The sequence below is a fragment of the Bombus vosnesenskii genome, unplaced genomic scaffold, assembly GCF_011952255.1.
Source record: "Bombus vosnesenskii isolate JDL3184/JDL3185 unplaced genomic scaffold, Bvos_JDL3184-5_v1.1 scf7180000013319, whole genome shotgun sequence".
Classification (NCBI taxonomy): domain Eukaryota; kingdom Metazoa; phylum Arthropoda; class Insecta; order Hymenoptera; family Apidae; genus Bombus; species Bombus vosnesenskii.
The window spans coordinates 100,697-120,131 of NW_022882964.1; the positions used below are offsets into that span (position 1 = coordinate 100,697).

At 36.6% G+C, this 19,435-nt stretch overlaps 2 protein-coding genes across 5 annotated transcripts in view; one reads left to right on the forward strand and one right to left on the reverse strand.

The window, feature by feature from the left end:
• Nucleotides 1–4,625: 4,625 nt before the first annotated feature.
• The window catches only part of LOC117235693 (nuclear hormone receptor FTZ-F1 beta), a 30,329-nt gene continuing 15,519 nt past the window's right edge, over nt 4,626–19,435 (forward strand). For 2 of the 4 annotated variants that reach the window (XM_033497977.1, XM_033497978.1), the window contains exon 1: nt 4,626–5,187. The gene's annotated coding sequence lies outside the window, so the exon portion shown is untranslated. The remainder of the gene's footprint in view (nt 5,188–19,435) is intronic. The other 2 variants (XM_033497976.1, XM_033497975.1) reach the window with 1 other exon arrangement.
• On the reverse strand, nt 12,577–13,200 carry LOC117235798 (keratin, high-sulfur matrix protein, B2D-like). Its single transcript, XM_033498139.1, has one exon. It carries the CDS (start codon nt 13,198–13,200, stop codon nt 12,577–12,579), a length of 624 nt encoding a protein of 207 aa, XP_033354030.1.

Sequence of the window (19,435 nt, forward strand, 5' to 3'; positions counted from 1 at the left end):
GTTATTTAAAAGCTAAACTCTTTACGGAGAACTGGAAAAATCAAAATGATATACGCGATCTAATTTAGCCGCTTTACGAGAATTATTTTACCGACTTATCAACTCGAGCGAACGAACGATAAAGAGCAAAGGATTCTCGTCGCTTTCAAAGGTTTTCCAAGGTCTACGCGCGAGTTGTACCAAGTTTTACGATTACTTTTACGCAATTCGTAGATAACTTATACGTCGATGGTCTCGTTCGATGGTTGTCGTGACGAATTACCTCTGCCGATAATTACAACAGGTACGATAGGAGCCACGGTTAATACGTAAAAGGATAATTAAAGAAAATGTACGCCGTTAAATCGTCTAGCGATTTCTATATGTATGTATTTACCGCAAATAAAAGGAAGATGATAACCTATTAAACGTTCATATTTAAACAGGAATTTGCTAATTATGCGATCCGATCGAACAACTTTTCTTCTGTAAGTAATTTTTCATTCGGACGGTATATGTATATTTGTCGTACAGTCGACCGACTGTCGAATCGAAGATGGACTCGTCGAATTATTATTATTGCAAACCGTATTCAGCCTACGCTATGTTTATTTATTTATACGATATTAAAAATGATTATCGCGTTGATAAGTTTAAGATTAAGCTAGGTTGGCCTATGTGCGTCAAATGTACATAATCTGTCGTAATATAAAAATGTATTCGATGAATTTGATCCAAGCTTTTTACTACTTTACTCGTATTTCTCTGTCGCTAACGTAATACGTGAGAGTCAGAGGAGGACAAAGTAAGGCCGAGCCCTTATATACGTAGTATTATATGTACACGTACATTGTATCGTGTTTAACGCGTTTTAACACAGTTAAAATTCATTTCCTCGGAGACGTATCTTAACATCCTCTCTTTTTTTTTTTTTTTTTTTTTTTTTTTTTGTTTATGACACTCTTCTTTTTCATCCTTGTGACGTAATTGGATTTGATTCTAGAGCAATTTTAATGTTTTAATGTTTAATCTTTTAATGTTTCGAATGTTTTCAAATGTAATATGGTTACGCATCGCACCGATCCGTGGAAAGGACCTGGTTTTATTATTATTGCCGCGTTACAAGTGGTACTCGTATTGCTGAGCGCGATGCCGGGCGCATCGTAAAACTGCTACAGGCCTCGAGGAATCTTTCTCGGACCGTACTCCAGCGGAGGGAGTTTCTTCGACGGCGAGGACAGTCTTCGTCTACCCTCGCTAACGGACGATCATCGCTCGGAAGCAGTTGATCGTTGCTATCAAACACGCGTTCTAGTCACGGAAAGCTGTCTGTAATCATCTTATCGTATACGCCTATTTTCTACCTTTCGTCTACAGCGCTTCTAAACTTGCTAATTGGACGCCTGTTTCTGACAGTGTGCGCGGAATCTTGTCGCAACGGAAAACGTCCTTTTGCTCCAGTCTGTCTCGTATCGACCACCGACCACCGACCACCGACCAGCTGACGCCGATACATCACAACGCATATTGAAAATTTATTCAAATCCACCCACTCGCGTATTTAATCGTCCATCTCCGCTTAAAAAATGTACAGGTGAATTTTTTTACATTTGCTCAGACGATTAACTCCTTCAAAAAACTATATTACATTGTATTCTGTATCGTTAGTTTTTTTTTCCATATACGTATAAATAATCTTCTTCGCGAAAACCACTGAAAATAATTTGAAAATGTTATTCTCACGAAACTTTTCTCTTAGTAAATTCGTCGATGAATTTGTCCAATCTTTCCGTTCTCTCCGATCTCAATGTATTTCTTTCATATGCTGTAAAACTCGACATTTTTCTATTACGATCAATTTTTCATTTTCTATTGTGTCTATTACGATCAGTTGAATATTCGCATGTAAGAAAATGTTCTCTTCGATAATTTTATTTTTTTCGATTTAGCACCAGTTTCTTCTCGATTCTCGTATTTTTATAAAATGATTTCTAATCGTCAATTTCACCGATTGCACAGCGATTGTTTACATAAACAAAACCAACAAAATTGTACATATACGAAAAGATACGTAGTTCAAGGTAAATGTTGAACTTTCATCTATACATATTTTATAAAGAATTGCTGAAAGTCTGAAAAATCCGCTCTCGTAAATCTATCAAATTTCAAATACTCTTCAAATACTTTCGCAACCCTGCCTAGATTAATTTATTTCCTTTTTCTCTTTCCTAATATTTATAGACCTTTCGTGCTTCGGTTATAATCGCTTAAAGGAAAACGATCGGTTCGATATGATCGTGACGAGTGGAAAGGGCTGGCTCACGTTTCCTGAAACGCGTTTAAACGGGTTCAAATCAAACGCATTCCGCGACTTTTTTGCCACACCGCACCGTCGAGAATTATAGATGCCAATCGCTGTCAAGCGGAGCTAAAGGAAAATGCTTTGGCGACCCCGGTCAGTCTCGAGCGTTGAACTATGATCATTTACGTTTACCTGACTTATATGCCACTATCAGCCGAGTCTTATAATAATAATTGTCCGCGTTCTTTCCTCTAATTTATCTGACATTAACGTACAAAGACTAAAATCCCGTCTTATTTTCCAGATTCGTGACGACATTCAACGGGTTTTCGGAAAATAGACGAAAAGAATTTTAACAAAAACCATTAATTATAATAGCGATTGCACAATTTCACAGAAGAAATATTAGTTTCTATCGATGTAATTCTATCGATACACTTTAATTTAACGAACTTTCGTGTCAAACATTAGATTCGATTTAATCGTTCAAGTCGAACCGTGATTAATAACACTAAATATAATCCAGCTAATGGTTTATTCGCGCCAGTAGCAAAACAATCATTTTCTCTAATTAAAACACCTTGTTTCTCTACAAAATCCCATACAATCATTTCTGTACAATTTATTTAATATTGCGCCGCAATCTACTTGTCGAATGGAATCTAATTCATTTCAATTGTTATGAAATTTTTTTATTACTTTACTTCTTATACTTCTATACTTCGGGCTTGTCAAGTTTTACTGATTTACTTTAAATTAATAACTAGCGATATTACTAACAATTTAATTAAATTAATAACGCTAGAATCATTTTTTTGCAATCGGTAAAATAAGTTTTCCCCGACACTTGATTAACGCCGAATTCAATATCGTAATCGAACTCTAATATAATACTGTAATATCAGCGAAATTCGTTTTAACCTCGTTGTTCACTATTCACAGACTATTTTGATATTTTTTCATATTTTCTAATTATTTCCTATATCTCTATACCAAATAATAATGTGCGAAGAACAAGTACATTAAATTAACGAAATATTTCATAAATGCTAATTGACGTGATGAAATATACGTAATAAAACAATACGATATAGCATATATACAATAATAATAATAATAACAACAACAACAACAACAACAATAATAATAGTAGTAGTAGTAGTAATAATGATAATAATAATAATGGACGAACAAGTAAAATAAAATGTTCGAATCTCGTAACTAAAATACCTATGAAAAACATTGTGCACAAAATAAAATCGATCGATTTCGTTGATCAGTCAGTCTGTGAATAAAATTTTAATTAATTGTAAAAAATCATGAAATACAACGGTAATTACTAGACTGCGGATTTTTATGAGTTTATAGAAAGTTTGAGAGTGCAGCATTTGAGAAGATAAAATACAAATAATATAAAAAAATATGTAAAACGTGCAGGGCGCGGTGCTTTCTACAATACTTGGTAGGCACAAAACAATTTTCTATCGAGGTTCTACCTTTTTTAATTATGTTCTCAAAAATGATAGACTGCATACTTGGTTGATTGCAAATCTACACTTATACCTTCCATATTCTTGCAAAGATCGACTTGTGTTTCTCTAACTTGTTCTATTCCACTAAAATCACAGGATAAACGATAACAAACCGGGTACACGTAATACTCTATTAGAAAATAAACGATGCATTATGACGAACCATGTGTTCGATCTACTAGCGAGATTTCGGTTAGATCAAGTTGCGCGTCCGCCATATTGAAATCCTGCTTCCGTGTAACGTTTCGGTTGTTTTGCACGTTCCTCGATTAAAATTACCCCAAAAATCGACTCTAAAGATTATCTCGCTATAACCTATCTAATAAATAATACGACTGTTTAGTAAGATATTCGGAGAGGTAAAATAAAAGGTATCGATTTACCAGTTATAATTAAATAGGTTATTCGTCGTATAAATCTGTACTAACATTGATAATCTAAAACGTTTTACAATCATTCTTTAAGTTGCTTCGATTATCGATGGATCAAAGTATTCTAAAAAAAGAACATCCTAAATAAGATAAGGTTTTCTTAACATTTATATAATTAATCTGTAATTTTTCCTTCGTTACTTAACAATTAAATTCTATTATAGCAATAGAAATCAAGTTCAAGCGTTTAACATGTTTCTCCAACTAGTCTTTACGATTGTACCACTGATTATAATAAAAATAGTTACGTTTAAACATATTTATGCTCAATGATTATCACGAGCTGTTACGTTTTATCTCATACCTTATCAGTCCACTTTAACGAACGTACCTGTAGATACACTCGATGAAACGCCGAATGGAGCAATTTCTGAAATTTCTTTTCTTTCGTGTCCATTTCTCGAGTATCGTTTCGAATCAATTTCGTGTAGAATCGCTCGCTATATGCATTATGTACATTGATGCACACGTCCATCTGGTGGCAATGCACTGTACTACCGGCTGCTGGCTCGGAGCACCAGCGTAGAAAGAGAAAAAGAGAGAAAGAGAGACACAGGTACGAGACGAGCTTGTGGTGTGAGGTAGCCACCAGTCAACAGCGGAGACGGAGACGGAGAGTCCGAGGTAGCCCGTGCCTGTAGCTGCCCGTGGCTCGTTGTAACGTGACGCGAAGGTGTGCCAAGCTCTTTCGCTTGCCTGTTACTTCGTCCGAAGACGCCCGATCGTACGTCTACCATAGTGTCGCGTATCGAAAGTGTCGGTAGTAGTGTTGTGATCTATTGGCCTGTCTGTCCTCGTGTGCTAGCCGAAAAAACTATACCAGCCGAGCCGTACATCATCGCGGAAAACTGTCAAGAGTGTTGTGTGATCTCAGACGCTGGCTTCAAACGCGAACGCTTACGGGCAATCTTCATCGCGATCGTGGGGTTGCACGAAACATAAGGTAAGGAAGCCAGATACGCGGAAGTGTATCGGAAGTGAAGGTAAAGTCGAAAATTACTTTGGTCGGTTACTCGAACGTTGCGCGTACAGAGGTTATGTTTCCCGATGACCCCTCGACTCCCGCCTCCTTCTCCTCGTTATCCCCTTTCCTTTCGTCGGTCTCTTCTTCTCTCCTCTTTTACTCTACCCTTCTTCCACGTCTCGCCCTTCATTTCGCATTTCGCCTTATTTTTTCCCTGACAAACGTGTTCTTTCGCCGATTTAAAATCGCTTTAAGGGCATCACCGCAATTTTGGTAGGACGATATCCTAGCGACGCAGTGAATTTCGATCGCAGATCGATCGATTACCGATTTCGCGCATTCTCTCTCTCTCTCTCTCTCTCTCTCTCTCTATCTATCTATCTATCTATCTATCTATCTATCTATCTATCTATCTATCTATCTATCTATCTATCTATCTATCTATCTATCTATCTATCTGTCTTTCTATCTATCTATCTATCTATCTATCTATCTATCTATCTATCTATCTATCTATCTATCTATCTATCTATCTATTTATCTATCTATCTATCTATCCATCTATCCATCCATCCATCCATCCATCCATCCATCCATCCATCCATCCATCTATGTATCTACCTACCTATCTATCTGTCTGCCTATCTCTAACTATCTATCTCTCTCCGTCTCTCCCTTTTGTCTCTTCACGTCCTTTTCCTCTTTCTCTTTCTCGACCGCGAATGCACTCGCGAATGCACTCGACACGCACGCTCTCACACACCGACGTGTTCCGTTTCTTTCCTGCGAGACTGTGTCGTAGCCTTTCTCGTGGTAACGAGTTTCGTAACTTCCCTCGATACAAAAGTCACGAACTATCAGCTGTCAGCCTCCGTGTTTGTACCACCTGTCCTAGAGTCGATTATCCGCCTCTCCTTCCCTTTTATACTTTATACATCACAATTCTATCCCTTTTTACTCCGCTCTGTATATTAATCCATGGGACGGAATTGTTGACACAAAATTTTCATGATTCCGCGACTTTCGTCCGCGACAGAAGAACGAGAACGTGATATAGCCGCGTGTCTACGAACGGGGCGAAGTAATCGGAGCAGCAAGAGAGGCTAACCGAGTTGAACAGTCATGATATTTCGGCGCGCAGGCTTTCTGGCATGACGGCGTGACCGGCCTTGAGCCCCTCTGCGCTCCCCTCTTGCACTCTGCGCCTCTATCCCCACCTCTATCCCCGGGGTAATACACGATGCACAGTGCGGATCAGTGCTCCTTAACGCGAGATTCTTGTGGCTGAAGGTTTTCTTCTATCGCGCGCGCGCGCGCGCGCACGCTGACTTCTTTCTCTCGTAACGCGCTGTATATGGACGTTTCGTGTTCTAAGTGAATCCGTTAAGCCAAGAAGACGAGTTATCGAGCTCCAGTTCGACCTCTAACTCGTCTACGAAACTACTATGTTGACTCGTCGACGCTCGACACCTTTATGTGTTTAAAGATCGATATGGAAATTGGAATTCACCATCTCATGATGCAATTTGGTGACTTCTGTATGTGAAACGGAGCTATCGAATTCCAGCCCGTGCTTGTCTACGCATCCACTTTGTTATTATGTCGTTATCGATGTTTAACGTCTTTACGCGTTTAAACAACTACAGAAAAATTCGAATTTCGAACGTTGGAAAAATTCGAACGTTGGAGATTCTTGTATGTGGAAAGAAGGATCGTCGTGGAATAAGTAACGAATAAAATTGTGCAGAGATCATTTAATTTAAATCATTTTCATTTAAATTTTTGGTTGTAGTAATGCAGAGAAAAAAAAGTAAATATTGTTTTAATATAGGGGGAAATTATTTGTAGAGTGCTAGCAATATTTTTAGTAGTTTTAGTTTTATCTATTTGTGGAACGCTTTTATTAGTACTAGTATGTCGTGTTTCGTTTTTCTTTTAATAAGGATATCACTTTTCACGTGTATGAAATCTTATGTGAGTCGGTTTAATCGCTCCGTGTGAGGTGATAAATGCATTCTCATCGAAATGTTATCCTAACGTTATCAAATCGAAGGTCGAACGCGAAATCTAGCGCGTAGTCAAGTTATCTTCGATCAAGGAACTTGAAACGAAAGTCTGACATTCTATTGGATTTTAATTAATGTTCGCTAATGGAATTTCTGTATTTATTACCAAATCGTATTTTGATATACCAGAATTATGAAAACTATATAGAACGATGCAAGAATTACACTGTTACGTGGACTAAAAATTATGTAAGAATAATTAGCTGTCCTGTTTAGGTTATACGATTCTTTCATCTCAATATCGATCTTTTTTACTTTTCTCCGACCTAAACTATAGTACTTCTCATTCCCCTCTTTCACGATGAAGTTTTTATAATGGGAAGTTACTCGAATTAATAAAACACTCCATTTACAAGAATTATTTCGAAAATGTAAACTATCGTTGAATCGAATCGATTTAATATATAGTGTATAGTTTCTTGCTAGTTCATATATATATATTTATTTATTTATTTGAGCTCGTGACAAGAGAGTATAGGCAATTAGAGGGATCAGTAATAGCATATATAGATATTTAGTATAGGAGAGATAAAGAACGAAGGAGTAAAAATAGGGCTGTAGACTGATGAAGAAATTGGAAAAGAAGAAGAAGGACAGTGCGAAGATAAAGTGCGTAGCTAATTAACTAGGTAAATTAAATGAAAAGGTAAAGATTTGTGCAATAAATAATAGATAGACGTATACACATAATGGTTAGTAGTTGGATAACGTTCGAATACGTTGGATCGAATAGACAATAGCAAAATAATAAAATAGCAAAATAGCAAAATAGCAAAATAGCAAAATAAATGTAATAGCAAGATAAGGGTAAAATAAGGTTGTGCATTAAGATAAGCAGTAAAGAAAATAATTAGAAAACGAGTTCATCTTACGACATATGGTGTACAATCAAAGTTATACAACTTTCTCAAACAATTTAATAATGCTTTCTGTTCTACAAGATGTATGTTGCTAATAATTCTTTACTGAAATTGTATTGTATCGTATCTTATCGTATCGTATCGTATCGTATCGTATCGTATCGTATCGTATCGTATCGTATCGTATCGTATCGTATCGTATCGTATTGTATCGTATTTCCTTATTACATCGAGGCTTGCGCATATTACAATCAATCATTTTTGAGTATGTACACGAGCACGCTGGATGTATTTTGTTTTTGCTTTAATTTATTCCTTGAAGCTAAATCAATCTTCGATATATTATAAATTAAGAAGAATTCGTACAATAAATTCATTCTTCTTATATTCTTTATCGAAATAATGAACTAAATTGAGAAAGACAAAGGAAAACGGTTGAGAGAATAGGGAGAAGAAGTAGAAGAACACAAGAAAATCACTGACTCGAGGCTGGCTGTTACAGAAAAAAGGAAACGGGATCGAATGAATGGGGCGTTAGCCTATAGCGGTATACGTGAGAATAGCGAACACAATCAGTAATGACGTTATTGATACAAATTTTAGCACCGACATACTTTCTTCTATATCTATCATGTGGCTTATCATTTTTGAAAAATAATACAAGGTCGTTAACCTGAGTAAAGCGTTGCGAAGATTTCAATTAGATGTCGCCGTTTGTTAAAAAGTTATTGTCACATTGAAAAGTTTATATTACAATTATTTGATATTTCGATACAGTAGGATCAATATACATATATACATATATACATTGATTATTATAATTGAATATAATAATATCGTACTTTATCATATATATGATAACAGTGATGCAAATCGAATTTTAAGTTAATCAAGAATCAGCTTGTATTTCAATGTAAATAATGTGCGAAAAATGATGTACTTTCGTTTAAACATTTTTTAAATAATAAGTTTTTAACGAACGGCGACACTCGAACAAACACCTTGTGTTTGGGTTGATGACCTTGACGACATGTCAAAGAATCATGCACATGTTTTGCGAACATTTACCAATAATAATGATAAAAATTCGCTGCATTTATTTATATATCTATTATATATTTATATCTACCTACTTATAAGTAGATAATTGCTTTACTAAGATTACAGGAATTACGGTTGTTTACGTACTACTGCCCATTTCGGAATTAGCCACGTTCGAGCATAGAATCATTGACAAATTTTCAAAGCCGATTTTCTCGAGAACGAAGCGTCACATAAGAAAACTCGTATTCTATATGTCCTTCTTATTTCTGCATAAAGAATCGCCTCGTGTTATTATCAATTATTATTAATCACGTTATTCGGCCGAATCCTCTATCGTATATACATATATGTATGTATTTACATGTGACATGTGAAAATAAGAAAAATGTTAAAAATTTAAAATAAGAAAAATAAATTAGTCGTGGAATTTGTATTAATCGTATCGTTTGCATTCTCAATTGTTCAGATTAAATGTAAAATCATATAGGAAATCCAATAATAAAGTCTACAAGTTGTCAAATGTTGCTCATCCACGATGTTTCACGCTGCGTATCTGAAATTTCATGGAAACGCGTATTGCTATCAGACATTCCGATTTTGCAATCGCCTCTTCCAAAGCCTGCAAATCACTTTCGAGGTCATCTCGCGGATTTGCAATGAACGAACGGTACGTATTTCCTAACCTAGAAAAATATTCTGTAAACACTCGGTCGATTAAAATTTCTTCCTTCGAAACTTCAAATTCTGGATACTAGATAGATGGGAAAAAAATAAAAATGTAATGGCAACTATTACGCGATACATGCGGTAGAGATAGCCTAGCCTCGTTGTATGTATCTCGTGTTAACGTAACCTTTAAGCACCGACTTGAGAATATGGCAACGCAAGATAAAAGTAGCGTTACCGTTGGAAACATTACGAAAGTCATTTTCATTAAGAAGTTTCATACGATTCTTATGTATCTACCTCTATATCTTAAAGTTTTAAGGTAACGAGTAGTTTCTCCGTTAATAGAATAGAAAATACAAGATACAGGTAAAATCTATCGACAGTGGCGGCGACGGGTCTGTCCACGACAGTGGTAATCGCAACTCGAGATTGCGCAAGTTCCTTCTCGATCTTATCACGACCGCAAAGTATATACTGTACATGTGTATACATTACACGTGCAATACGTATACGTATACGAATACGCGTACGCATACACGGACTGTCATGACTATATCTACAAATACATATGATCTACATACGTATGCGCGTATGTATGCACGTACAAGTAAACGAACGAACTAAGTAAATGCTATAAAGACTGTGTTAAAGAGAAATTGGCATTAACAGAAAATGTTTTTTTAAAATTATAACGTAACGTAGTGGATTGGATTAAAATTTGGTAGGTACTTTCGGCGAGTATCAAAAAGGAGCGAGCAAACATTTTGTTATAAAGAGATTAAATGTTAAAATGTAAAATTAAATGTTGAAATAATTATTAAATGGTAAATGAATGGAATTTCGAAGAAAAATTAAATTGTCAAATATTTATTTTAGATTAAGTCAATGTTTATAAGCCATCATGTACAATTAAGGTTATTAAGAATATGTTAAACTTTTAAAACAACTCGACTCTTATTGCGATACACAGCTTATCCATTATACATTCTAAACGCACCTATCTAAACGCACCTAAATACAACTAATTCGTAAATAATGATTTCTGATATAACTTGTTTGGTTTTAAAAAGCAATAGAAATACAAAGAAAAATAAGAAACAAAGACATCTATATTCGTATTATCCAAATATAAAGAGTCAATATATTGAAATTATTATGGAAAAGTTGATATCTTTTGTTTGGCTGAAAAATAGTCGTTGACAATACCGATATTATATATTATCTAGTCTCTGCGCATGCATGTATACGTTTTAAAGTTAATTATTTGAATAATTTCCTTCTAGTTGGAAATCTAGTTGGAAGAAAAATTTGCAAATGCCGTTACCGTTTGGTCAACGTAATAAAACGTAATAAAACGTAATAAAACGTAATAAAACGTAATGAAACGTAATAAAAATGATTAAAGTTCGTTATTATAATATCGAAATGTACAGGTTGTTTTGCAAAATTTGCTCATTAAAACTGAATATTATTTACATATAGAATATATACATACTATATAATATCGAAACGAATATTTCTTAATTAATGTTGGCCCTGTGTGTTTAAACGGTATTCGATATTTTTGTGAAAACGACGTAATTCCAGATACAGCTAACTTGAACGATGAGAAAGCGTGAAATACTTTAGATTCAAATATATAGCACAGCTGATATTTCAGAGTATTTGTCTTTGTTTATTTTGCGATTTTATCAGAGGTAGAAGGAGTATTGAGGTAGAAGGAGACATCCGAATATATGTTTGCCCCGACGCACACAGGGATATGAAAACGGTAACGCGATATGACAATGTCGATATAGAATGCAGTTTATGCAGTGGGAATAGGTATGCGCGCATACGTGCAATGTGCGCATTACGAAGACAAATCCGTGTCGCGCGAATGGCTTTCGTCGGGTATACGTAGTCGCACACGACACGTACATGAAAAGAGAAAAAGAGAAAAATAGAGATAGGGAGAAGGAGCGTGTACTGGAAACTCCCTGGATCCTTGAGACGCGGATAGGCCTAGTGAGACTTATGAATATTGATGAACCTTTCCCGACGTACTTACTGGCCCGACCGCACCTCGATCATTTGTTGCTACTCGACGGCAATCTTCCTCTTTTCTTCCTCCTATTTGTTTTCACAAAGTAAGTTTTTCGAGCATGCCGCGTACTTATTGCTAGCCACGCTTTTTCCTCCGCTCATCTACTTTCTTATCCAATCGACTTACGACGATTGTAAACGTACCGCCCCGTGTATTATAAATATTGCCAACAGAGAAGCGTTAAATACGAACTTGCTTCGGTTGCACACGATGATCGTCGATACGAATCCCTTTGAAATCTGTTCGTTTCCCATTGCCAATTTGCTATTAGCATTTAAATGTTTTTGGTGAAAATAAATTAGCCTGAATGATTTTTTAAATTAGTCAACCTAACCCCAAGGGGTTCTGGAGGACAATTCTTCGATCTCATCTATATGACGATGAACGATCATCAGGATAATAAATCTGTATTTTTGATTCAGCAGACACGCGACTGTAAATGCAATTAGGCGGTGATGTGGACAAGTCGAGGGGAAAGTAACGCAGAAACGCAACATTCCTTTACGTTCCAGTAGAAACGTAAGATACGCGACGATATAATTAGTTTTTATTTATTTTGGGGTTAGGTTGACAGGACTTGACAGGATTGGACAGGATTTTACAGCATTTGACAGCATTTGACAACATTTGACAACATTTGACATCATTTGACAGCATTTGACAGCATTTGACAACATTTGACAGGATTTGCCCACATTTGACAGCATTTGACAACATTTGACAGGATTTGCCAACATTTGACAGCATTTGACAACATTTGACAACATTTGACATCATTTGACAGCATTTGACAGCATTTGACAGCATTTGACAGCATTTGACAACATTTGACAGGATTTGCCCACATTTGACAGCATTTGACAGCATTTGACAGCATTTGACAGCATTTGACAGCATTTGACAGCATTTGACAACATTTGACAGGATTTGCCCACATTTGACAGCATTTGACAACATTTGACAGGATTTGCCAACATTTGACAGCATTTGACAACATTTGACAGCATTTGACAGCATTTGACAGCATTTGACAACATTTGACAGGATTTGCCCACATTTGACAGCATTTGACAACATTTGACAGGATTTGCCAACATTTGACAGCATTTGACAACATTTGACAGCATTTGACATCATTTGACAGCATTTGACAGCATTTGCCAACATTTGACAGCATTTGACAACATTTGACAACATTTGACAGCATTTGACAGCATCTGACAGCATCTGACAGCATTTGACAGCATTTGACAGCACCTGACAGCATTTGACAGCATTTGACAGGATTTTACAGGACGCGTGATATAACCTGGAAAAGAAAATTGCGAATCGAAATATTATGATTTACATTTACTTATTTCTATATGAAATAACTTTTTTGTCCAGTTGTAACTCGCGTCTTGCCACACCCTATATATATTTTATATATACGTCGGATTTTCCTTTTAAATAAATCATACAACAATAGGGTAGAGGCTGCGAATGTTACGCTATCTGTATGTAATGGGAATCATGGGAAGGCGATCTAACTAAGCTATTAGGCGCCGCTACCGATCGTTTTCTATCGGCATCGGCGGTGTGAATTTTTCCGAAGCGCGAAACCAGCGAAACCAATTGGACGCGATCTCGTTGAGCCAGGCGAAAACAAAATGCGGTACTGTACTTACACGAGACGACGGTAGCTGGCTATTGCAGCCGATGCCAAAGCGAACCGGTTTCCCGATGCTGCTGAAAAATGCTTCTCGACCGGCTATAATAATTTTAATTGACACTCAGACCAGACCGCTGAGTATCCTCGATCGGCATGCATGTACATATAACCTCGTATAAAGTGTCGTATCCAGCAAATGAAAAATGGGCATTGTTCGTATTTTTATGTAACCTTGGTCGTCTTATCTAGAACGTTTTTATTTTTTTCGCTTTCGATCGCTCGCCGATCAACTATCGTAGAATATATCGTAATACAAGATCGATCGCGAAAGCAACGTATTTGAAATTCACGTTGATTATAATTTTTCTTAGAATGATCTTTGGCTGTGAAAGATAAATCCTATCGAATATGTTACATTTTGGCTCGATCGCGGATAACAGTTTTATCTTTAGCGCTGTACAACGCCGATAATATATTAATTATAAAAATCTTGATTGTAGCAAGTATTTTGAAATTTGTTTGGTATTTCGATTTCGATCGAATCGTCGTTCGTAAGTAAAAGGAGAAATCGGAGAATGCTGAGAATGGGTGAAATAAGAGAAAAGAGGAAAAAGAAGAAACGAGAAAAAGGTATATGCGATTAAGGTTAGAAGGCGCGTTCATAAGCGCGCAGCCATGGAAAATATTCGTGTGAAGTTGTTACGTAGGAACGTATGCGCGTTCAACGAGATATTAAGCGTGTACGTATGTATATGCAGTTGGGCCTACTCGAGCTGACTGGCCCGGGTGAAAGGAAAACCCGCGCCTACCTTGCAAGTGAAACACAGAGAGGGGGCAGAGAGATTCCACGTCGAATCCAGTACTTTTTGTACTTACGTGGAACGCGATTGCAAGGAAAGCTTCTATGAAATACCTTAGTATGCTCATTGTGTAACGTACAGTCTTTGTAAACGTGCAATTATCGCACGTTATCGTTCGGTAGAAGCAGCAAGACAATCGATCGTATGAAATTTTTCGACTCGCTCGCATGTTTCTCCTTGCTCGCAGCTTTAGCGTGTACTTTCTAAGTTGAGTAAAAGTGTTTCTTCTATCGTATTTAATTCTTCTATCGTATTCATTAGTAAATAATTCGATTGTTAAAACGTCTGCTATAATTTTAAATATAAATGTTAGTTTCTCACTAAACTATCGACTCAAATATCGACTAGGCTATAAATTTATAAAATGTTGTTTCCTAGCAACCGAGTCTAGCGATTCTCTCGTAGTAAGTCTCTCGGTAACTTTACCATACAGTCTGATAAAGTAACTTTAATTTAGATACGCCGATATTTTGTTATTTTGACGTAACAGAAAAATACGTAGGTGAATTAGAAAAAGGATTACATAGGATTACAAAGGATTGCATTGTGCGATACCGTTTGTACCGACATTTGCTTAAAGAAGCGTACGTTTCGAATACGTCAATTCTTTTTACATTGACATGGCAGAAAAAAATATGCGAAAAAAGTTATATGCGTTCTGTGTACGTAATTTTTGTATTAATTTTTTTATTCATTTTTGTATTCATTTTTGTTCACGGGACGAACGCATTCGTTCGTTTTATATAAATTTGAGTTTGACAGTTTGTTTGATTTATGCACTTCGTAACTCGTTGCGCACGTATATCCTTCTTTGATGTCCGTTTATAGAGGGAGATATTACGTCGCCGATACGCATTTCCGCGAAACATGGCGTTTTTTTTGGTAATTGAAATTTGTCTCTTGGACCCAACCAATTAATCCGATAGTTTTTAACGATTATAAGAGAATCAATGTTAATAATAAGTTGCATTTGTTGCAAATGTTAATAATAAGTAACGTAGCATTTACGAAAGAAGACGCGTTTCAGTCGCTCGAACGTAAATTAACTTTTATTCGCGCCAGCGTCGATTAAGAGAAGAGGTACGGGAGGAGGTTGTAACCCTTTTTTCTTTACCTTTTTTTTTAAATTTACCCTTTAAAAAGATACATTTGAGGGAAAACTAAACTAAACATTTTTGTCTATATTTCAAAGACCATTTAAAGAATGTTTCTACGAAGGAGGCCTGCGGAAGCTTTAGTCCGACACTGTCTTTGCGTCATTCTGTACGTTATGAAAATCATTCTGCAGCGTAACGTTAAAACGACGCGAAACGTTAACGATAATCTCTAACGAAAATTCTGGACGTGGAAGGAACGGTGGATGTGCTCAACGATAACGTCTTACTTGGCCCGCGTATTATCTGCATTGACAAGACTAACGTAATAGGAAAACAAACGTGGCTCGTCGTACTTGCTTCTTTCATGGTCATTCTGAATCTTAATCGGGGCCTACGGTATATACATATGTACGACCCGCTCGAAATAGAGCCGGCGTCGTGTACTCTTAAGGTCATCGATCCCTCTTCCGCGTCACCTGCCATCCTCGTATCTTTTATCTAGGCACGAACCTAACATCGATCGATAAGCAAATCGAAAATACCGTAATTATGCGATTTCTTAACTTTTCCCAATTTCCACTTTTTATATTTTCAAATTCGATTTTATGGCGAACGAAGCGTTGTATGAAAAGAAATTCTCTTTTGTATTATCGATTTATTCCCTTTTATTATCGTTTCTATTCGTTCATCGCGAATCATACAGACCCTTGTCGATCGTGCTACGATTACATAATCGTGCCGATTAGGGGCAAAATTTTGTTTGCCCTGTAATCGAAAATCGATTCTCGGATATAGAAACACCGATGAGTTTTTCAAATTAGCGACAGAAAGTATAGCCAGAAGCTTACTTTTTTTCCAAAGCTTTGTTCTATTACCAAATGGACAAGTGAATCGGCAGAGTTCGAGAAACTAGCGTACTTTTTAATACACGTTTATAATTCGCATAAAGAGAACGGAGTAGGTACCTGTGGAATACTGATAATCTATACACTCGATCGATAACGAATCTTTGTATATTTACAACCGTAGATGAAATATGAACGTCGTAATTACGCTATAGGACGATTCAGCAACGTTATTCGTTCCACTTGAACGTATTAAAGTTACTTTTTTTTACTAAAGCTTTTACTATCGTTCAGTTATAAATAACGTTAAATTCAAAATTCAAGGATTTTATGGTATATCGAAGTATATAGTTATATATAAAAATAATAATAACAAGTATATAAAAATAATTTTATTTCCTTTTGTTAATTATCATATAGGAAAATTTGCATCGTTTGTATGTCTATACACTGTACACTGTACACATAAAATACATGTACATATACGGATGGTTTTTGAGGGATGCGTAACTATACGAAACATTTTTCAAGGATCATTTTTCCAGTAGACTGGTAAATTGTGCGATTCTGTGCAACGTAACGATAACTTGTATCAAGGATTTATAAATAATTGCGTACGGAAAATCAATCTGCAAGTGAAATAGTAGTACTGTTAATAATATTATACCGCTTTTACCGTATAAAATATTCATCGTCCGCTCTCATCATGCCGCTCTCTGAGCGGCGGACGCTGAGCGGCGAACGCTGAGCGGCAAAATTGGCATGTGAAACGGTGGCGTTGACTGTATCGTCGCTCGTTCTGCTGCTTACCGTTTACCTCTCTGTATGATCACGGTGTTGGCGGTTCTGCAGTTGGCATCTTTTTCCGCCAAACGGTCTCGTTTACGGCTTTAGCGACCCAAAATACCCCCGAAAAGACACATCCGAATGAAAAATTGTCCATTCCGTGAGAGAATAATAATTCTTCGTCGCCAAATTAAAACATGTACGCAGATAGTCGGACTAAAGTAAAAAACGACGTGTTTTAACCACTTGATTAATTAACTGCCATTCTTATATCTTGATATATATATATATCGATATTTACGAATCGAAACTATACGATATCCGATACCATATCGATAATATGCGTAATACGTATGATATATCTGATAAAATATATACCCGTTCTCGTTGGTTCGTTGCGTTTTATTATACAAAGTCTTCGCTATATTCTTCTATATCGCTATATTCGCTTCGCTAATAAAAGAAAAATTTATATTAGAAGAAAAATATATAAACATTGTATGTAGAGTGTTGGGACAAAGGACAAGTTTCGAAGTCTGCGGATAGAAGCGAAACGGAGAACTTGGAAAATAGGCTGGAAAATAGAGAGAGAGAGAGAGAGAGAGAGAGAGAGAGAGAGTGACAGGAACGAGAACGTTTTCTCGAGTTCTCGATAAAGGTAAAACGTTATGAGACTGCGTTCGTCCAAATATACGAAAAAAAGTGCAATCCTGGTGCATCGTGGTGGATGGCGTGGTTAAAGTAGGGAGAAAAGACCTTGAGTCGCGTCACGTGACCACGAAGCTGCATGGGAGTTGGGTAGGGCGGTTGCAGAGGGCCTTGACCTTACCGTCGGCGTCGCAGCCATAGTTGTAACTACCATCGTCGTGGCCTTTGCGAACATCCGAGAAGAGGCCGATATAGCCGCGTGACGCTTCATTTTCCTACGGTTTAATTCTTCCCGTTCTCCCGCTCGTTGGTTACACCAAAATTTCCACTCTTCCACGATATCCTACCGACTAATAGTTACCGCTGTACGAAGCAATGTCGTCCGTTCGTCGAACAGATGTTTTTAAAAACTTTACGAGTCACAAGTTAGTAGTATGAAAAATATATACAAGATCGTATATATTGAGATTTCAAGTGTATAATCTAACTTTACGTAACGTAACGTAACGTAACGTAACGAAAATAGAATTAAATTTTATACGAACAAAATTATGTATAAAATTGGTAATTTATATAGAAATAAAATGAAATTTTCCCCCGAGTCGCATAGCTTTATGCGAAATTCAACGCGCGAGCGAAAATTCATTAATTAATTAATTAAAAGCATAGAAAATTAGCTAGAAAATTAAATAGAAAAATAGTCGGTCGTAGTATGTTTTACAATGTTTCTTGTCGCTTTCTCGCTTTCTCGCTTCATTTAGCGAATAGTTCTTACGGTATATGATGCATATTACGTTACGAAGGAAAGAAAAGACTTGTATCATGAGTATTTCTGGAATATGTTCAAGGACTGAACGGTAATTGCAAAAGAAATAAGGTAATACGAAATTTATCGGTAATATGAAATTTAGCATATACGCGTAGTTAGGAAAGTTATTTTCTTTTTATCGTACGATTCGGTCCGTCCTATCCGCCACAGTCCGAAAACTATATTTTCTGAAACTGTATTTAAAGATAATATCTTCCGTAGAAAATGACCGAAACAACGTTTTTTTCTCCTTTCGTATCTGATTAATAAATAATCTCGTATAAAGATATATTATACGTTTTTGTGTGTGTGTGTGTGTGTGTGTGTGCGTTTGAACGATATCGCAAATTTCTTCGCATCTTGGATAAATATTTGGTCACTGTGATTTACAATACTCGATTTACAAAGTAACCATGGTAGTTTTTAGTAGGTATTAAGATTAAGCGATTTGGAACGAATTAACGACGAATCGCGAATAAACGAATTAACGCGATAGCGTTTTTCACGAGAAATCAGCGTATTATAAATTTGCGTCTGTTGAAAGACGTAGCAACGTGTTGCCTGGACATACGTAATTAACGGTATTGACGCATCCAGAGTATCACGCGCATCCACGTTCTGTAACGGACAAAGAACGGAATTTCGTATAATAATTTTTGTTTTCCCTTGCTCGGTGCATTATATCGTGTTGCATGATCGCCGAGTTACAAACAAAAGATACGAGTACGAAGCGCGTTTATGTTTCCGCGCGAAGGTCGATCGGTGGTTCTGCGGGACCGGAAGTGGACCGGCCTTGCGGGACGGCCG

What these genes read in the sequence shown, in the direction of transcription:
- LOC117235798 (XM_033498139.1), bottom strand. Translation starts at nt 13,200, where the DNA reads ATGCTGTCAGGTGCTGTCAAATGCTGTCAAATGCTGTCAGATGCTGTC.